Raw genomic sequence first — 15425 nt, 5'->3', positions numbered from 1 at the left:
CCCGATCGAGACCTTTCTTTAACGGGCGAAACCGTGACGGCGGGAGAGCGCGGCGAGGAAAGGCGCTCAGCTGAATTGGAAAATTCTTGACGGTCGATAAGAATCTGGAAAATAAGAAAGCAACGAAGAACGGACAATTTTCTTTCATTAAATCGCTCATTGTTGCCGGTCGGTAGCGTTTTAATCGTATAAGTGCGCTCTTCCATCGAGTTACTCCAAGGAGATGGAAGGGGTGAACAATTTCTGAAGTGAAGTTACTCGTGGCTACAAGGGGGAAATGTCTATAATCGATTAAATCTTGAATAAATATCTGTTATCGGTCGATCGTTGCTATTGTTAGGAAATTCAAACAGATTACGATAAGGATGGAAGGAACGAGTAAGAAGGACTGGAGATAGGGGATCGAGGTAGGAGGGAACGGTGGAGGGACGAACGTAATAATCGCCGGGGGTGCAGAAGAGACCGCGGCAAAGAGCACGGATATTTTCTTCCGGTGCCACTTGATTCGAGAGGCGTGCTCTTAATTTTAGATATCCAGGTTGCCATAAGGCTCGATCCCCCTTTATTTCATCCCTCTGTTTTCTCACTTGAACGTTGAATAAAATCGATGAACCAGCTGTAATGAAATTCGCCGTGGGAAAAGGAAAAACTCGATCGAGGAGAAAGAGATCTTTACGAAATGAATCGAACGTAATGCTTGCGAATGATTTAATCGAGAAACGAGACGAGTGCACGTATCATTAAAATCTGTGGAACTGGTTCAAAGAGTGTCATCGGCCGAAAATGTCCCGGAAGTCGCGGTGATTTATAGGGGATTTCACATTTCTCTCTCGACGGAGGAAGAACTCTGGAAAGTTTTCACGTTGGCTCGTAGATCACGTAGCTCGTTGGGTCGTTAAAGTCGATCGTTTGTAAAGCGAGAACAGCGCTCTTGGAATGTTATTTTCTATCGCGTGGGTGAACCGAATGGGTTCGCGTAACGTCTACTATTTTACTCTTCAAGGCTCGATCCGGAGGTTCATTATATTCCACGCTGAATCGCATAAGCAAATACAGAGACAATGTCACGGGATAACAGATTTATGATCCGCGTTTACGACGCCGCGCGTTTTATACACCGGTCGGACGTGGCGGAGAATAGAAAAAGTTGTCGAGCCGCGAACTTTTAATCGTCAAAAATCGCAATAAACTGCTATTATGGAATTCATGAATTTATAGCGAACCGGTCGGTGTACAGTTTCAATTACCCGCCGCTATATGAAAGAACCGTCTGCGACTAGGTGCATATATCGGAGCCCATCGCGAAGTACCAGAGCCAGAGACGACAGAGAAATGAAAAACTGTTGGCTCCGTGACGCGGTACGTCAACAGCAGGAAGAAAATCCGGGTTGGATTGACGGAATATAAATGCACCGGAGAATGAAACCAATATAATCGATTCTCTTCCGTGGCAGTGACTAACGTTTACATTTCTCTTTCTTCTGTCGCAAAATTGAATAGTCATTGCGTGTCTGGATTGATTTGTGCTCTGTCACAGTAAAGCTTCGATCGAACGTCGAATGGTTGATCGCTGTGATTTGGAATTGGATGAATTACGCGATGTTCAGATATGGCTTCCGATATGATCCACGCGATTGAAATGAAAAATTCTAACCAATCATAATTTTGTATCCCAAAAGCGAATTGGACCGCGATTGTACAGAGTCGAGGTGTTCGTTTAAACCAACCCTTCTCCCTCGTTTCATTTATTTGTCATAGTATCCCGGTTCTGTCTTCTCCTTTTTCCTTCTACTCGTTTTCAGTCTCGTAAACGAACCACATCGGTGTAACCATCGACAGCAATTTGGGTCACAGCTTTATTGGAAGCATGGGCTGATCGTTAACGAAACGAATTGAATCGGAGTCGTCTCTCGTTTCATCTCGTCCCGTTTCTTTTCCCCAGCACTTGACGGCCGCATCGCGGTGACGCAACCGTTCCGAATATTCGAAACGGTTCGCCGAATCGGGGTAGGAGTCGCGTGGGCCCACGATTCGCTTCGATTCGTTTAAACGTAGGTAGGAATCTGGGGTGGAGAAATCGGGATGCGCGATCCCAGGATTTCCGCCTCTCGCACGACTGCCAAGGACAGAGTTCGCCAGTGAACTTTGTCTGCTGTTCGAACTAAATTTCCAAATCTTCTAGAAACCTTCCATTGGCGTGTCCAAAAGGAAAAAAGAAACGTTCGCGGCGACGGAAAGAAAATCGAACACCGAATCGACACCATCCGTCGTGGACCTCGCGTAGCCATCGCTTCGACCTTTGATCTATTTCCGGATGTACTGTGTGTGCCGTTGCGATGAACCGCCAATTCACCTCCGCCTGGCAGAACGTATTTCCGACTACGTTAGTCAGTCGGTTTAAATACACAGCGTCAACTAGTAGATTTTCGTCCCAGCCTGTGTCATCCCCGATCTCGACTCGACCAGAGAACCTCCCGAGGACCACTTTTCTTTCCCCGTCGACGGAGCCAAGTTGTATTTCTGACTGCTTCCCACCGACAGATCGAGGTTAATTGGCTACCATTAGAACGAAAATTAGCGCGAATTAGTCCCCGGACGATGAGTTCCGTCGGTTGAATTACGGGGCCACGAGTTTTGGCCTATCAGTTAATTAATCGTGCAACGCGTCACGTCGTTATCAACTTACCAGGTTCCGAATTGACGCGGAAACTTCTCTCAAGAAGCTTCAGAGATACCAGAAACATTATTCGCGAACGTCGCGTTAATCTCGGTAACACCCTCCCGCTCGCATTCACGCCCAAGACTTTAAACCAATCCCGGTAATTTCGATTAAATTCGGTTAACTCGGTACGCGCCGCTTTCTAGTGGCATCAGCCGTCGTTATTGAAGATAAACCGTGAATAACAAAATCACCGCGGCGAAGAGTAAACCTGCAATCATCCACTTCCTTTTTGGCAGCCTCTTCTGTAATTCACCTACGCGAGAAGGCTTCCAACCGAGTTCTCCTCGAGTGACCTCCTAAGTAATCTTACGTCTAACGCAACAGCAATTGCACCAAATTGGACGGTCGCGTTGTAATCTACTCTAATCTAACTTAATCGAGTGCCTCGTTCCGCGCGAACTCTCCCGTCTCCACGGGTGATCGTTAATCAACCGGGTGGACTTCTTCTCGAAATTCCTACGTCGTAGCCGTTCGCTTTTTATCAAGAAACACCGAAGGAGGCGGCAGAAAGAATTGGACGATCACTCACCGTCGTCGCTGATTTCGAGGTTCGTGTAGCTGTCCCAGTGCAGGATGGGGTCGTGGTGAGCGGAAGCGTGCGGCACGGCTGGTGTCGGCGCCGGCACCGGTCCGTCTTGACGTTTCGCGTCGGTCGCGAAGTAAAGGGTCACCACGCTGTCCGGTGGACACCGTGGATCGTCGCAGGCCACGTCCAGCTCCGATCGTGGGAAGGACACTACGTTCTCCGAAATTACGCAAGTATGGAACTGCGAGAACGGTGAACAGGTGTCTTTCAATTGTCGAGAATAATCGATCGCGAATTATTTAAAGAGAACGCGCGCGAGACAAGGACGAAACGCTATAAGCCAAGAGGAAACAAGGAACCGCTAATGGAAGGAAGAAATCAAAGCGTAGGAATGGCAAGTGGAACTGTACGTTTGCGCGCATTAGTCAAACATAGGCGGAAGTTCGTCTCAAGTTAATATTTGACAGTGTCGAGTTAGTTTAATTGGGAAAGTTGCTGCTCGTTTCGGCTCACCTGCAGGGAGAACATCACTTCGCGGGTCTGTTTCGAGTAGACCCTGTGGTAACATTTCACCAAAATGTCGCCCCTCAGACGAAGTCCGCCAAGGTTCACCGTGAACTCGCGGGCATTCGTCACGGAGTAAAGGTCCGACGTGTAGACGCGTTTCAGGCCCTCGTAAACCTTGAGGAACGCTCGACATCCCGTGGGCTCGAAAAGCGGTACACCGAGGACCGTGAGGTGCGTTAAGTAGAGCGGCGATTGGCTGATTCTCAACGAGCCTGAGAGGAGCCCGCTGAAATACTTGATGTACCTACGAAACGAATAGAACAGTTTTAAGTAATTTCCTGATCAAACTAAATTCTAATAATTAACAGCTCAGCGCTCGAGTTTTTCTTTAATTCTCCACGATAAAAGAATAACATCTTTTTTCTTTTTCGCATTAATTCATGCTCCCGGGATACTGCGTATCGTGTCCTCTATTTTGCATATTTAGTAGCGTAGGAAGTAATCTAACTTTTAAAATGAAGGAAGGGTGGAACAAAGTGAAATATAAATACAGGTCATTCCTTGTACGAGCGTCAATGACTGTTAAAATAATTGGAAGAGGCTAAAAATACCGGGTATATTTTTTGATATAAAATATCGTAACGTATGTCAACGCGAAGATATCAATGACTAAAGAAGGTAAACTTGCGAGCGACGAGCGTATCAGTGATGCACATGATTCTCACGGTCGCGCAGAAATTTGCCGATCAGGCGTGTCCGCTTTGGGGCGTGTTCATTAAAAAGAACGTTAAGAACAAAGTTAACGCGTGTTTAACTTTTATTACCGATACACGCTAAAAGACAGCGTGACTCGCGTGTCGTGGAATTTCGTAATAGAAACGTTAGAGCACGCGGGGACACGGTGTAGCAATTATCTTCTAAATAACGAGTCCCAAGAACCCCGTATCGTGTCTACCATTTTATAATACTTAGGTCAAGGTAAAACCAGTTGTTTTTACCGTCCAGTGTCATCGCTAAAACGACCGCGGACGGTAAACCGTGCGCTGCGTACATCACGAAACACCCGAGGGAGCAAAAAGAGCGGGCCCAACCGCGAGCGTTCCGGTAATAATTCGCGTCTGACCGCGTATGGCCAATTCTACTTCGCGCGAGCGCGCACCGGCCATATTTGGCCGGACTGTCGTAACGCACCGTGCGAAAGAATTGTAGCGTCTCCCGACTGTGACATTCGCGTGCTAATTAGTGTCCATCCGCGAATGGACTTTCCTACTTCTCGCGTACCTTTTGCCGCCACCGGTCGTACCAAAAGTACGTGCGAGACCTGCCGATAAATACGCGTAAACGGAACCTCCGCGGGCATCCGATCTGGCCTAAAGGCACCTCGAAATGGTCCGTAAACGATGCCCGCCGCGCGGATCGATTAATTCGCCCCCTCCTCGGCTGTAATACACACGGCAAACACGGAAGAGCGATCGGGACGGGTAAATTGTCCGCGCGGTGGGTACCTGTCGATTATGCAGCATCGTGAGCGCTCATGACCGTAATTTCGCGGCCCCTCTCACGAATTCCCGCGTGTCGCTCGTAACGAACCAGATACGATCTCAGCGTGCTCGAGACCCACCGAGTTGGGAAAAAGAAACCAGTCCCCCTCGGTCGGTGGCACCTAAGGTGCCGCGCCGCGTAACACACGTTTCGAGGGGGCACCTAGACTCTCCTTCTCCGGCGAGGTAATGGATTCATACGTTCGCGGGTGCGCGGCCACCGTAACGACATGCTAATGCTCGGTGCTCGCGGAATTAATGGGGAAACTCGATCGTTCACGGATGCGCGGCAGAGACGAAGGCTCCACGGACGCCGTGGCGAGACGCCCGGAGGAATGTTCCGCGTGTAAGGACACCGCGTTCGATAGGGGATCGTTACGATCACCGGTGACCGCGTCGAACGACGAAAACTAAAACCGATGGGCTTGCTCGGATCGACAGCGGGTAATGCGGACTGGCCGATCGTTGTCCGGAATGGATGGCCAAGGTTGACAGGTCTACCTACGGGGATTACCGTGCACCGGGGTTATTTTCCTTAGATTTTTAGGTACGCTCTCTGACGTCTCTCATGGCGCCGGACACGCGCTGATGTATGCTCTGCCGCTTTCGATACACGTTAAAGCGCGCTGTTAACGACGCGGAAGCAGCGGACGTTCGATCGACCGTACCATCTGTACTCATCGCGAGGCAAGGGACTTTGAATTTTCGTAGGACTCGATCGGAAACTCCCATTGTTCGCGACCCCTCAAAATGGCAAGAACAATCGTGACGAGTCTGGTGTCGCGCGATTTACTAGGCGGAGTGTTTAGGCGGAGGCCGCGCGTATCGGCTCTATCGCGAGATTTACGGGGACTTATACGGCCGTTTTATTGACGGTATGATAGGAAAAGCTCTTAGCTTCCATTTTTTCCACGGACATCAAATACACATTAAAAGCAAAATACGATCGTGAGAAGCACTTGGTACGTTCTGAAGTGTCCTCGAACAATTTGTTAATGGCGCAACGATAAAAAGATCGCGATAAAACGATAGCGCGAACTTGCTACTAAATGAATGAATGTCCAAGGTCGCAGCTGCTCTACCCGTGGGAATCGTTATGCAACCTCCCGGACAGCCAGTTTCGCGAAGCAATCCAATTAACCATCTAGAATCCCGTGTAACTTGAAAATTACACGCGCGTACGTGTCAAGTATAATTTCCTCCGTTCTGGTTGCACAATTAACTGATTAGAGAGAGAGAGAGAGAGAAAGAGAGAGAGAATTAGGTCGTAAAAAGAGGGACCTACGAGATCCTCGAAACAACCCGCATATAATCCGAAAGAAACTGCGACGCCTCGAAAGGTAATTAATACTTCTGGTATGCGAGTCGTAGCGTTAATTATGACGCAATAATTTTACGTAACGCGAGATGGACGAAGCACCGAGGAATAGGCCGATTTACGAGCGAAGCGCCGTCGACAGGCTAGTGTAAGCTTTGGAATAAAGACTACGAAATGACGTGATTAACCGGTCGTAACGTAGTTCCGAAAGCAGCCACTCCCATGGACGCTATCCCGTCCGGGCATTATCTAAGTTATTCGCGACTAAGAGACGATAAAGTTTGCTTTATCGTCCAACGTCAACAGCGGGCAACGTCATGCTCTTATGGTCATTACCTTCGATGCGACGGAACCTGCAGGGAACCAATCTTGTCGTCGAGGAATCTCCTCATGGCGAACCTGTCCAACGCTTGATCACGTCCGCCGCAGATGCTGCTGTAGTTCATGTACGCGGACACAGCCACACCCAAACGTTCTTTGCTTCCCCTGAACAGAGGCGAGGAATCAGCGTACCGACTTTGCTCTATCGCTCCACGGTGGGAGAGGTACCGAAATGCTCACCTGGCGTGGAGAACCACCACGCGATTCGGGGCGCCGTTCAACCAGGAGTCCAGCTCCTTGCACAGGGCGCACAATCTTTCCAAACTGGGCGCCAAACCCTGCGGCCAGCCTGCTTCTCTGGTGTTTGGCTCCCCTTCGCGACCGGCCGACGACAGGTTGAATATCTGAAAGATGGACGGAATAGGCACTTTCGACTATTTACGCACCGACTTCACCGCGCAATGCGAGTATATGGTATGAGAATCACTGAGAATCACTTAGCGCAGCATTAAGGGAATCAAGCGCAAATTCCGTGTTAATTGTTACACTAATTAGGTGCACAAAGGTTACACGGTAACACGGCGATTACCCTAGAATCGCTTTCGTTCGATGGTTATCGTTGTTTAATAAAAACATTACGCGTCAAACGAGCGAGCATTTTACCGACATTCCCCGGGCGCTCACCATATAATTATCGGCATGCTTGCCTCGCAGGAGCGAGGTGGCATGTTCAAGGACACCCTGTGCATCCTCCCTGTACCAGAGTGCAATGATCCTCTCGGTGACGTAACAGAATTCCATTACTTCTGCGACACGACCTCCGCCCTTTCCGGGTCCTGTCGTCGTCGCGTCCGCACCGACGCCCGGCGTCCTCGCGGGTGTCGCCGTCGTCGAGGACGTCTGTATCTGAAACACCAGGATTCGGAATTAGCACGCATCGATCTAACCTAACGTCGCGAATTTTTCGATATCGATCGATTTAAACGCGCACGAGTGGTACGACGAAAATGCAAGGAGAAGAAGAAGAAGGGACCTTGGAGTATTTCGGTGCGTAGACGATCCTGACGACAACGCTGTCCGACATGGCGGTGCCCTTATGGGAGTTCGGTTGTCAGAACGAATCGACATGAAATCCTCGGACGGTTTAACGCGAGATTTTATCCGAACGGGGGATGTCGAGGAAGAAGAAGAACGCGTGGACGACACGGCACGACGGGATGACAGACTGCCGGCTATTGTCTCCCCGCTCGATTCCACTGAATCCGCGAACGTCTTGTCCGATAGACGTACCGCGGTCTCTACCAGCACACCTGACTCGCCGCTCTCTATCCCTTCCTTATCCCTCGAACTATGCAACTGTTTCTCCCTCTCATCCCGTGGCTCGTATGATGTAACGAATTCGTCCAGGTAGCGTGACTTCAGTCAAAGTCACGCTCGTCATTAGACGCGAGACGCATTAGCGAGCATCGGGGACTGGCTGCACGGGGAGCGCGATAAAGCGACGGAGAACGCGGTGTGGGTAATTCGACTTCAAGGGCGGCTAACGAAGAATCGCGTCGACGGAGAAATATGAATAAGTTTCTTGTCCGTGGATCGCGCTCCGTTTCTACCATTCGTTTTCGGTGTGTCTACGTAAAATTTCGGTTGCCAGGAGCTAAATGGCGCCAGAGTAATCGACGATTTCTCTACAAGAATCCAAACTATCCGTTACTCCGTGTCGCGGAAATGTTCGCTAAAAAGAATAGGAAGGACGATTGTTCGTACGCGATCCCGTAATGCTATCGTATAACTCTAGCTACACGGAATACCGGCAGAGTTATTCGAGCCTGTATGAAAAATCAGCCCGCCGTCAGACGATATTACGACTTATTCGCGCGTGACGGCTGACAAATCACGCGTAGCATCCCCCCGACGCCGTGGATTCTCCGCGTCTCGGCAAAAACGACGCTCGTCGAGGTAGAAACGGACCCCCCGTCGGTGTTCGAATCCTAAGCAAGCGTGAGAAATACGAAGGACACGCGTGGTACCGAGCTTCCAAGGAACGACAGCTGCGGTAAGACCGTGCACCAGCGTAATAGCAATTTCACACGTGAGACGTAACGGTGGGAGGGATTTACGGCCGTAGCAGACCGCGGCGTATACGCGCAAGAAGCCGAGAGGGCTGGCTGCAGGCCGCGCGAGAAGCGGCGAGCCGCGTTATGATCGCATAAAATATATTTTTAGAGGCTCGCCTGCGCCCGCCTGCGCCCGCCTCGGCTTCCGCGGGCTGTTTTGACGGAGAACCGCGATGCCATTTTTCCCCTTCCCATCCCGACCGTGGAGTCGTTAAATTTTCAATTTGCACGGGCGACGCGTGGGCGGAAACCCGGACGAGATTCACGGCGGGTGAATGAAAATTAGATCGGTGTCGCGCGTCAATTTTAGAGTCGTCGCTCGGCCCAGTTCTCGCTTTTCGAAAACACGCAACGCGAGGGAGGGGAATGATATTCTTTACTTTGACGGCACTTTATATTTGATACGTTCGTGTGTTTCTGATACGTTCGTGAATACGTGGGAGGTACGAGTGTAAAGGACGATCCCAGGAGCTACTGGTTTCACCAACGCGAACGCGTAGCAATGGCCGTCCAATGAAAAGTAATGGCAGTAGATTGAGCCACTTCGAGTAGGACAGCCGATCCGGCGCGGGGTTTCGCCGCTGGTCAGACTAGCAGACACGGAATCAATGCTCCCGATTGTACGGCCGCGTATGCATCTGCAGCGTGCTTGTTTTCCAATTTTCCAATCCGCGCTCGACGCAGACATATCTCGTTCGTTGATCGAGATACGAAGCCAGTTTAAGCGAAACGTATCCTTCGGTTCGCGAAAAATTGATACCACCACCGCGCGGTTTCGAGCCGACCATTTTAGCCGCTGCGTTGCACAAGTCTCGCGTTAACGGATCATGGCGTCTGTCTACGGTGGTAAGCTAAGCTAATTCAAAATAGCTTGTTTTGATTCCGCGAAGCGTCCAGAGACGTACAGTCAGGAAGATGGGAAGCTTCGTTACCACGAATATCGTTTTCTGATCGATCCCCTTTTCCGCTCCGATGGGATGTTGTTGCTCGTTTTAAATCGCGAACCATGCGCAACGAGGCGGGATTAAAAGTGTAGGTAGCAGCATTAGTAGGAAGCAATTTATTCGGGGGCGTGAAGGGAACGTCGCGCCCGTTAATGTCAATTATCGTTAATCCGCGTAATTGCCGGCGGCTAATTTCTAATTGGAAGCAGAGTGCCAAGGGAGAGTAGGCTCTATCGTTATCGACTTCTTCCAGCGTGGACGTTCGCTCTGCTGGCCAACGCTCGCTACGGAGATATCCGATCGATAGGAAAATGTTTCGCGAGAGATTCGAAGGGAACGTTTCCCGAACCCATCGAAATCCTGAACTAATCCCAGGCAAACGTTCGTAATCCTTTGATTATTTCGAGCTTGAAATAGATTCGAAGTGAATCGAAATGCGTGATTACGCGAGTCCTTTGCCTCCCCTCGTAATCGTAACTACCTGCCTGTAGTTTCAGCTTGCACGATCGAATGCGTCGATGCACGCGTGCCCAGTCTATTTTAGACGCTGTGCGCGGTCCGAGGGAAATGCCAGAGAAAAAGTATTTCGCCATTTAGTCGCGCACTCTTAACATTTCCAGCATTTTCCCTGGCATTCGAAACGTCCGTAAAAATCGACAGATCAATTTTGCAATAAATCTCCACGCCGTTAGCTGCGATTACCATTCGAAAACGATTTCTTGCGACAATCGGTAATAACCAGTTACGAGCAATTGTCAGAATTCCCTCGCATCGTGCCGCGTTTCACGTTCAACGCTATTCCCATCATGTATTTTCGCAAGAACAGCCGCGGTACGAGCGTGGATAAGAGTTTCGCGAATACATTACACGGCCGACGTCAATATACTTGGATTATCTCGATGGAACATCGGTTGATACTAGCACCGTTCATACGGTGCGCCAGCTTACTGCCATTTTAGCGAATAATTTTCTCCGGTGTCGACGTTAATGCGTTCAAGACGCTCTGGCTGCTTGCCTGTCCGGTGGCATGATTTAAAAAGGTCCTAGTACAGCGTAAACCTTCCCTCGAACCCGTCCACTCTCTCCTACTCTTGGCGTTATTCTCGATCTTCCTACGCGCGCTTCTTTCCGAACGGTTACGTTGAGAATGGTATCCAAGAATTTCGCGGATACCCGAGATACCTCTCACCTGCAACGTTGTTACGCGCGTCGCTCGATGCGAATGGTAACGAATGTACGTCTCTCTAGGTAATTTTGAAGGCGAGGCGGGCGCAATTTTGCATGGCGATCGTTCGCGAAACGGTCGAACCGCGGCGTCAGGTACGTACACGTGTACGCGAAAGAGGTGGGTTGTTCGCCGGCGACGACGAGCGCGCCGTTTCGAATGTAAATAGGTCTCCGGCCGTGTTTTCCCGCGGAATAAATGAAGGCACGCCTGATGCAATCGGCTAACTCGTACGCCTCGGCCAATGGGACGCCACTTCCTCGTACGTATCAGGGTCGACGGTTGTTTTAATATTAAATATTTAGAGAGGTCGCTTGCGAATAGCAAATGACGTCTTATCAGAAACGATAAACCACGGGTAACCTGGCAGACCACTTATCGTTAGCATAACGATCGTGGACGGGTGTATTTTCGCAGTTTTTTTTCTCCCCCTCCACGCTTTCCCAAAGGGTTTCGCCAGTCCCAGCGGATCGGCTCGCGTAATTTATAGCGCAACCGGTAGGTGCAAAGACGCGTTTACCAAGGCGAATTTAGAATCGGTTCATTAGCAGACCTAGTAACTGAGATTCCGATGAATAATTTATGACCGACGCGCGAGGAAGAGGTACGAGCGTAATTTTCGCGAGGGGAAAAAATGCTAAGTTGTTCCGTCTGAGGGTGTATGATTTATAACGAGATATACTCCTACGTCGCTGCGCGTAGAACAAATTGCGGTCGAGCTCCATTAATTTATAAAAAGTCACGATTCTCCAAAAAAGAACTCAAACTCTCTCGTCCCCGAACGCGTTCGCGGGAATAAAGTTCCGCCGTCGAGCGCGAGAACAAAAAAAAAGAAAAATCGTCGAGTTTTTTACCTGCTGCTGTTGCTTGTTCCTCGAAATGGTGTTGACATTCTTCGGCTGCACCTCGTAACCCCCATTGTGCTGCAACAGAAAGACCAAAAAAATCGTACTGAATTACACAGTCCCGTTGCATCTACCAGTATCTCGCAAAAAAACAGCGGGAAAAAGTCAGAATTAAAATCGAGGACTAGCAGGCATTTCAACGCGCGTGCATTTAAAGGAGTCGCGAAAGGGAACGGGTTGCTCGTCGCGCGACGAGCAACAACAGCAAATACGAAGCGTAAATTATTCCCATTGTTCGGTTGGAAAACAGCTGCCGTGTAAATTCAGCGCTGCGCGTTTCATAATAAACATCATCGATCCCTGTAGCTTCGATTCGCGTAAATCTCCGCGGGGCGTGCGAAAACAAATTTCTGTCCCGCGACCACCCCCGCGGGGGCCGTTCCGTTTAAATTGCCCAAGCGAGAATCGTAACTCCAGCCCTATTTCTTTTTTTTCCCCTCCCCTTTCTCTAAACGTAGGCGAGAACGCGCGTCGCAAGGAATGACCATGCGTACGACCACCCACGCACCTCGCTCTCTATATGGAGGGCAGTGTGCCAAACCGTGAACGCGATGCGGTGCAGAAGGGTCTCCGTCTCCTCCTGCAGTGGCGTCTCCTCCTTAAGGTTATTGTTCACGGTGTCCTGGCGCGTGTCACCGCAGCGACAGCAATTTGCTCGCAGCCAGGCCCGCGACAACGAGCTACTGTTCGAGTTCGTCATGGTACTTTGCATGGAAGACCCGCAAAGATCGCGAATGGAAGCCACGACTACGCGTGGTACATTTGTACGCGCGTATTTTATACGTTCATTTATTTAGGGCGCGATCGCGAGCCGTCGATCACGATTAGTTAGCAGGAACACGATGTACAGGTTGTTAAAGAAAAGAAAAAAAAAAGAATCCTTAGCAGCGACTCTCTTCTTTCGAATCGAACGTGAACGTAGGAGGGTTGGTAATGATTGCAGCAACGGAAATTCGAAATGTGCCAAGCCACGTGTCGATAGTACGTCGGCGCGGTGAGCAGCGTGCTCGTTACGAATTGTTCCGCAACACCGGGCACCGCCTTTTTCTCTTTGCCCGTATCTTCTTCCTGTTTTCCGCGAGAAACCGCGAGCCGTGCCAACCCCGACGGTGATTCATCGACGAAAATCTCGTCATTAATCACCCGGCGCCTGACGAGCGCGTTCCATCGCGCGTTTCCATTGCGCCTCGTAACACTGTTTTCTGCGTGGATGAAAACTGATCGCAGTTTTCAGCTGCGCTCTACACTAACGTTACATACGTATCTACTTCGTAGGAACTTCTTCTGTTCGCGCTAATTGACCGCTTTCCATCCCGTCGATCAACCCTCCCAGCATCGAACTTGATTGCATTCGTATCACACGATCCTTCCATCCGTCGGATCCATCGTATCAAAAATAGTGTCGATCAATCTCGCCGTGGTCGATTGTGCGTGTCACAGCCTCTTCCACGCCTGGTCCGCGGCTCAAGGTCACCGTCCACCCGGAACCCAGTCTCAGGTGTCTCGCTTTCGGCACGGTATTCTATTTCCGTCGCCCAGCCTGTCCCGCGGCGACGAACCTCCGCCGAATCATCCGTGGTTCCTGCCTCGTTCGCTTCTCGTTACTTCCGGTTACGTGTTAAGGGACGACAACGAGGTGACCAGTGAAAAAGTGGCGAAAGAACGCTCGCAGACGATGAAAGATCACGCGAGCTGGGCCAACCGGCACGAACGTCTGCGCCGCACGGGAGCCGCCCCGGCGCTGCGGCCGCACGGAGGGATGAAACCCTGCATCTCGGCTCCGGAGAACGTCCAACGGGTTGTGGAGGGGCAGGGGTGCGCGACACGTAACCATGGATACGGCAACCAGCGTCCCAAGTCCGCACGCAGGCTTGGTCCTGCGCCGCGGACTCTCCGAACGGGAACGCGCGCGGGTTCCAGTGCGCGCCGGGGGCACACAGGGGTGAAAAAGGGCCGCGGAGAGAGAGAGAGAGAAAGAGAGGGAGAGTTCGAGTAGGTCGAGTGCCACTCCCTGTAAATATAATTACCCGGCGAAATTGTCGTGCACCCGTGAAACCCGATGCTGAAACTTACGATCCTGTTTGCGCTCTCGTTTAAAGGCCGGAGACAGGATTTTTTACGCCGTTCGGTTTTCCATCGTTCGGGGCCGTAGGGGTGGTGGCGAACGGTGGTGGCCACCGATCGAGCGGTCGCGGGAGTTTGTTCGCGCGGATTGAATTTCAAGATTGAAATTTTCGACGAATTCGAGACGACTTCGGAGGCTGAGAATAAGTATTTCGTTTCGGCGAATGAAAGGGGTCGGCGTGATATTTCGATGCCGTTACAAGACGGAGACTCCCCTCGTGACCCAATATCGCGCGACTTTTGCACGGCTCGTTTATTTTTGTTATTCAACGATGAATTAGTGATACCATGAGTGCATCCTACGTGACGGATGCATTTCTTCCAACAGATCAGTGTCAGCTTTAAACCTGACAAGGTACATTAAAATTGTATCACGATCTGCCGCTGCGGATGCAAAATAAAAATAGGGTTTCTTCTTGGCAAACGTCACCTGGTATTTTATATAATAATAAATATGTCAAAAGTGTCGATAAACGGTAATAAAGTTTCTCGTGCGGTGTAGTATTTCTCCGTTCGACTCGAAATGGCAGTTTAGATTTTCTAAGTGTATGACACACGTCACGAGACAATGGCAGCATTTCTTTTCCTTTTCGAATCACAGAAAACATTTAGGACGGCGACTACAATTAAATTGGCCACCGTCCGTTTCTGCTCGAACAGAACGGACAAGGGGAATATTTTACGGGACGATAAATCACGGTAACTAGCCCATAGGCCTTCGCGGTTAGAACACGTTCTACCAGGACTAGATGGCTGGATATATAAATGGCTGTCCTTGTCAGGAGAGCGGTGCGAATAAAGATGCGAAACGTGGTAATTCAGATTCACGGTATCGATAATTTAAGTAGCAGCCACGAAAATATCGTGCCGCGGGGATAAATAAATGCGATTTTTATCTTTATTAAACCCATGCGATTCTATAAATGTGTCTGGTAATGTTCCATTGGCTCGCGTAAGCCTCGATCGTAAATCAGCCAGCCGATTTTACGTTTCTGTATATTTCCCACCTTCTACGGATACTGTATATTTCGGATAGATTAAAATTGGAACGGTATTTCGCCTCCTATTCTTCCTCCTCCTCCTCCTTCTCCTCCTCCGAGAGTAATAAAGAGAAATTACGTGTAATTCGTAACGAGGAAACGCGAGTGCTGTTAAACCTGGAAGAGGGAACGACATTT

General features: G+C 50.0%; 1 protein-coding gene across 10 annotated transcripts in view; it reads right to left on the bottom strand.

The window, feature by feature from the left end:
* By (focal adhesion protein tensin) overlaps positions 1–15425 on the bottom strand; it is a 134857-nt gene that overhangs the window by 23513 nt on the left and 95919 nt on the right. For 9 of the 10 annotated variants that reach the window (XM_076906044.1, XM_076906035.1, XM_076906029.1 and 6 more), the window contains 6 exons: positions 12073–12141; positions 7620–7841; positions 7176–7339; positions 6951–7100; positions 3762–4059; positions 3252–3489 (listed from right to left, as the gene is read on the bottom strand). In XM_076906044.1, coding sequence (XP_076762159.1) covers positions 3252–3489; positions 3762–4059; positions 6951–7100; positions 7176–7339; positions 7620–7841; positions 12073–12141 — 1141 coding nt within the window. Of the gene's footprint in view, positions 1–3251; positions 3490–3761; positions 4060–6950; positions 7101–7175; positions 7340–7619; positions 7842–7968; positions 8102–12072; positions 12142–15425 lie in introns of those variants that run through there. The other variant, XM_076906099.1, reaches the window with a different exon arrangement.

Source organism: Xylocopa sonorina, chromosome 1, assembly GCF_050948175.1.
Source record: "Xylocopa sonorina isolate GNS202 chromosome 1, iyXylSono1_principal, whole genome shotgun sequence".
NCBI classification, from domain to species: Eukaryota; Metazoa; Arthropoda; class Insecta; order Hymenoptera; family Apidae; genus Xylocopa; species Xylocopa sonorina.
The sequence above is the reverse complement of the archived record's forward strand: the minus strand, read 5'-3'. Positions and strand labels throughout refer to the sequence as shown.